The sequence below is a fragment of the Limulus polyphemus genome, unplaced genomic scaffold, assembly GCF_000517525.1.
Source record: "Limulus polyphemus unplaced genomic scaffold, Limulus_polyphemus-2.1.2 Scaffold5964, whole genome shotgun sequence".
Taxonomy (NCBI): domain Eukaryota; kingdom Metazoa; phylum Arthropoda; class Merostomata; order Xiphosura; family Limulidae; genus Limulus; species Limulus polyphemus.
The window spans coordinates 11096-16427 of NW_013671574.1; the positions used below are offsets into that span (position 1 = coordinate 11096).

Below are 5332 nucleotides of genomic sequence, written 5' to 3' on the forward strand. Positions count from 1 at the left end.
AATACCATACTAGTGGCTGTGGGTCAGTCACAAGTACCATACTAGTGGCTGTGGGTCAGTCACAAATACCATACTAGTGGCTGGGGGTCAGTCACAAATACTATACTAGAGGGTGTGGGTCAGTCACGAATACCATACTAGTGGCTGTGGGTCAGTCACGAATACCATACAAGTGGCTGTCGGTCAGTCACAAATACCATACTAGAGGGTGTGGGTCAGTCACAAATACCATATTAGAGGGTGTGGGTCAGTCACAAATACCATACTAGTGGCTGTGGGTCAGTCACAAATACCATACTAGTGGGTGTGGGTCAGTCACAAATACCATACTAGTGGGTGTGGGTCAGTCACAAATACTATACTAGAGGGTGTGGGTCAGTCACAAATATTATACTAGAGTCCGTGAGTCCACCACAAATACCATACTAGTAGCACTCTATTTGTGGTTCGTTGCAGTGCCATCATGGAGATGGAATGTATTATCTTTACACTACAAAGCAATATTACTGATCTGGATAAAAAAAGTGTTACTGGATGTTACTTGGCTGTTAGTGTCTTCACTTGGATATAAAAGGTGTTACTGGATATTAGTTGGTTGTTCTTTACAAATTGTTTTCCTGCAGTTTTAATTTTCTGATATGCTAAATACATGACTAACATGTTTTTTTTCTGTTTTTTTACTTTTAACAGTAACATCTCACGTTTTAGATGCGAGTTCCCTAAACCGTAAATAAGCTCAACATAATACCTTATATTAAATGGCCATTTTTCTACAAGTAGAAGTGGTTGAAATGGACGCATGTACATATCTTTTTCATAGATTAAAAACTTTGTTTCTGCTGCAGAAACTGAAGGAATCCATTTACACTTGGTGAGTGAGCTCATCTTGAGGAACGTAAAACTATTGGGTATACGTGTCGTAACATTAATTCACAGGAATCCATTTTGGTATGTCTAGTGTAGGAAATTGTGAGCTCAAAGTTTCATCTTCATCATAGTTTATTGCCTCAAGCTTAACAGCTGTTTCAGACTTGGTTAAGTTAATGGATTTGTGACTGTGAAGAATGTCTTGGTTGGTTGGTAAATAATGCCCAAAGAAATAGAAATACTCAAGAAGTATGCGAGAAATACAGTTTTTCTAAATCCTTATGCAATGTGTTTGTTGTTTTTTCAATTTAATTATAAAGTTTAGCTGGAAAACAAAATTCAAACTTGTTCATTGTCTGGTCTAATATGAACATTAAACATAAGTTATTGAAGTATTTGAAAGAAAACTTCTTTTCCATCACTCACAAGGAATGTCGTCATGGTTTTTGTCTGAGTTATGTAACTCTTGATAAACATGCTATAAAAATGTAGTAAAGATGTTTTCTCTGTATTATATAAAGAGCTCAGAATTCATAAATCATTATTTTAGATTTATACATTGTTTTTGCTGGTTATTTATCTTTTGTAAAAAATTACTGACACATCTTACATTGTAAACCTAAATGATTATGTGAATTAGTTGATGCCGTTTCAAAGTGTCGTACCTACCGAGGGAGACGTGCTTAAACCATTTTACAAAATGTAACTTGATAGTAATGGTAGAGGTTGGCGCTAAGATAGATCTCTGAATTTTAAGCTGTGAGTGCGTTATAATAGTGACAGTCAATTCCTTAGTGTGAGTGGTCGGGTGATGTTGCCCGACTGCCTTTTCTTTGGTCAGTAGTTCAGTGTTAGGAATGGCAACAGATAACCCTAATAAGTTTGCCATAAATATAAAATACAAATTTTATTCCAAAAGGACGTTATAATAGTGACAGTCAGTTCCTTAGTGTGAGTGGTCGGGTGATGTTGCCTGACTGACATAAATATAAAATACAAATTTGACAAAAGATATCAACTTCTTTTTATATTCCCTTTAATTATATTTTTTTTTTTTTGTCATTTTCTAATCACTTAAATTATTTTTTACAACATTGTTCTTTAGGGCAGTTGTTAGGGTTTCTCACACTATTACTATCTCTTCTGTTTAATAAAGGACTTTTAAAATGTTAAATATAGGCTCACTTAACAGTCACTTATTACATAGTTAAATAAAGATTTCTCATTTACTCCATAAAGCTATGTGTCATAAATAAATCAATTACTTTATGCACTGCTTGTAACTATCTGTTTCTTGTTTCTGAACTTTCTGATACGATAACACATTTAGTTGGATATTTTTTGGGGAAATATGTAAAAACCCGCAAGGTTTGGGTACTAGTTTAAGTAATAAGCTAAGGCTTATTTGATTATGAAAGAATGTTATGATAATATGATAACAGGTAGGCAACAGTGATTTATAACATAAGGAAGAGTTTTATATATGGTGGAACATACTACGTGTTTCGACCTGTCTTCTTCGGGTAAGGTTTAAGGAATTGTTTTGTCACATGTACTGAACTATTAACAATTATGCCATAAATCACAAATCGATTCCACCTTTTTTGATGAAACTTTTAAATTTACATGCTTAAGAAACACAAATACAAATAATTTATTTTTAATGCAGGTTTAGTGAGTATATATATGTAAAATAGTATTAATTAGGGTTAACTGGTGATGATAAATGGTTGTTACTGTAAGATGCTATTTTTGTTAACAGAAGGTCTTCCTCAAGTAGTGACAGCACAAACAAGGTGAAAAATCCTCCACAAAACAGCAAAAAAACCATTGCTGCAACACTGTACAATCCACGCTACCTTTGGATACGACTTGCTTTATTCAACAAGCTTTTAGCTATGATTGTGGATCACTTGGTGAAGAACAGCAGGTAAGGTTGTTTTTGTTTGCTTCGCGGATGAAACTACGCGTGGTTTCACTGCACTGTATTTGCTGTGGAAGCCTCACATTACATCATAAGCTGAATACCGGGCCTCTGGAACGCTAGTTGCTGGATACACGTAAGAAACGAGAGTATTCGTGATGTTAAATTTGCGTGAAAAAAGTAATGATGAGGAATGCATAAATTATGAGCATCTTGCTTCTTACTTTAATTAATTCTCAGTAACTCAGATCAAGTAGAATCTTTATAAATAGTTAAATCAAAGTTTTAGTTCAAATCTTTTTTGTTTCTAGTTAAGCATAAAGCTATAATGGACTATCGGTGCTGTGCCCACCACAGGTATCAAAACTCCAGTTTTTAGTGTAATAAGCCTTCAGACTTACTGCTATGCCCTGGGTGGCTAATCCAAATCTACATAACTGGAGGAAACATTTCTGAAGGAGATTTTAAAATATTTATCAGCAGTTTTCATTAACTTGATGGTTTTTGCTCAATATCTTCATTCAGCAGTTGACGAAGTATTTGATGATGAAACTTTCTCCTTTTCTTTATTTCCAGTAAATACTATGAGAAGGAGGCACTTGTTGCTGACCCTGTTTCTGGACAGATCTTAGCTTCCTTATTAGGTAAGTTTGACATTTACTGATGAGAAGGAGGCACTTGTTGCTGACCCTGTTTCTGGACAGATCTTAACTTCCTTGTTAGGTAAGATTTACTGAAAACAGGAAGCTTTATGCAACTGGATTTATGCTGTTATTTATATTTAATTTTTGTCTAAAATTCTCGGAAATAAATTAAACTGTCAACCACACTTTATTTTATTTGATGTAAAACAACAAAAATTTCTAATTTTATCTCTAGTCAACTTTGGTAAGCAAGTTGTAACATTAGAGAAAAATAAACGTGCGTCTCAGTTTATTATAGACACGCGTACATCTGATGTTGTTGCTTTGTTTGCAGTTGGGCCTTGTGCTCTCGACTATTCCAAAATGAAAACTCAGGACCATTTTTGGACAGATCCACGTGCAGATGAACTTGTACAAAGACATCGGTTGTCGAGTGGACTTCCTCTTGTTAATGGTTCCAGCACACCTCCATCTAATCGTCGACCAGGGCTTCAAGTTAGTACGTCTTTCTTTAGCCTAACGTCTGTAGGAAAGTCGGAAGAGATCAGTTAGCATGGTTTGTAAAACCTACCTGATTTTCAAGGTAAAGAAAGAGATCTGAAGTGGAAACAAGGAATTGTGCAATGAAAAATTTTTCAGGGAAATGTTACAGCAATCACTGGCTTTTACTTAATTGAGATTATGAACATAGAGCTTGAGTTCAGTAAGAAATTATGTGTAGTGTAATATTGTTTCAGTGTGTGTAGTGTAATATTGTTTCAGTGTGTATGTGTAATATTGTTTCAGTGTGTGTGTGTAATATTGTTTAAGTGTGTGTGTGTAGTGTAATATTGTTTCAGTGTGTGTGTGTAGTGTAATATTGTTTCAGTGTGTATGTGTAATATTGTTTAAGTGTGTGTGTGTAGTGTAATATTGTTTCAGTGTGTGTAGTGTAATATTGTTTCAGTGTGTGTGTGTGTAATATTGTTTCAGTGTGTGTGTATGTGTGTAGTGTAATATTGTTTCAGTGTGTGTGTGTAGTGTAATATTGTTTCAGTGTGTGTGTGTGTGTAGTGTAATATTGTTTCAGTGTGTGTGTGTGTAGTGTAATATTGTTTCAGTGTGTGTGTGTGTGTGTGTAGTGTAATATTGTTTCAGTGTGTGTGTGTGTGTAGTGTAATATTGTTTCAGTGTGTATGTGTGTGTGTAGTGTAATATTGTTTCAGTGTGTGTGTGTGTGGTGTAATATTGTTTCAGTGTGTGTGTGTGTTAACATGTCCCTTGAAACTAACTTTGCATTTCTAAAGCTATTTTTTATGTTATTATTTGAACTTCAGTATTAACTATACATGGCTGTCTTTTAATGTTTATTTGTACAGTACCGAAAAGATGCCAGAACATCGGGTAGTTCAGAGAGTGAACATCGGGCTATTCCGTACGTTGCCAGAGATTACGTGGAGTCTCTTCATCAAAACTCACGATCCACACTCCTCTATGGAAAAAATAATGTTTTAGTGCAACCAGTATGTTGATGTGTGAGAACCACATATTTGATAATATATATTTATATATATATTTAATATATATTAATATATATATTTATTTATATTTTATAAACTCAACAATGTACTTTAATTTCTAATTAATTTCTAAACATGTTGATGACATGTTTTTATATTAGATATTAAGGAATGATCTTGCTAGTTACTCTGTTGATGACATGTTTTTATATTAGATATTAAGGAATGATCTTGCCAGTTACTCTGTTGATGACATGTTTTTATATTAGATATTAAGGAATGATCTTGCCAGTTACTGTGTTGATGACATGTTTTTATATTAGATATTAAGGAATGATCTTGCCAGTTACTCTGTTGATGACATGTTTTTATATTAGATATTAAGGAATGATCTTGCC

General features: G+C 34.1%; 1 protein-coding gene across 1 annotated transcript in view; it reads left to right on the forward strand.

Moving 5' to 3' along the window:
- The window catches only part of LOC106473198 (small G protein signaling modulator 1-like), a gene marked incomplete at its 5' end in the record, with an annotated part of 29366 nt that overhangs the window by 3586 nt on the left and 20448 nt on the right, over positions 1-5332 (forward strand). The window contains 4 exons of the mRNA XM_022401686.1: positions 2630-2797; positions 3368-3435; positions 3770-3930; positions 4794-4937. Coding sequence (XP_022257394.1) covers positions 2630-2797; positions 3368-3435; positions 3770-3930; positions 4794-4937 — 541 coding nt within the window. The remainder of the gene's footprint in view (positions 1-2629; positions 2798-3367; positions 3436-3769; positions 3931-4793; positions 4938-5332) is intronic.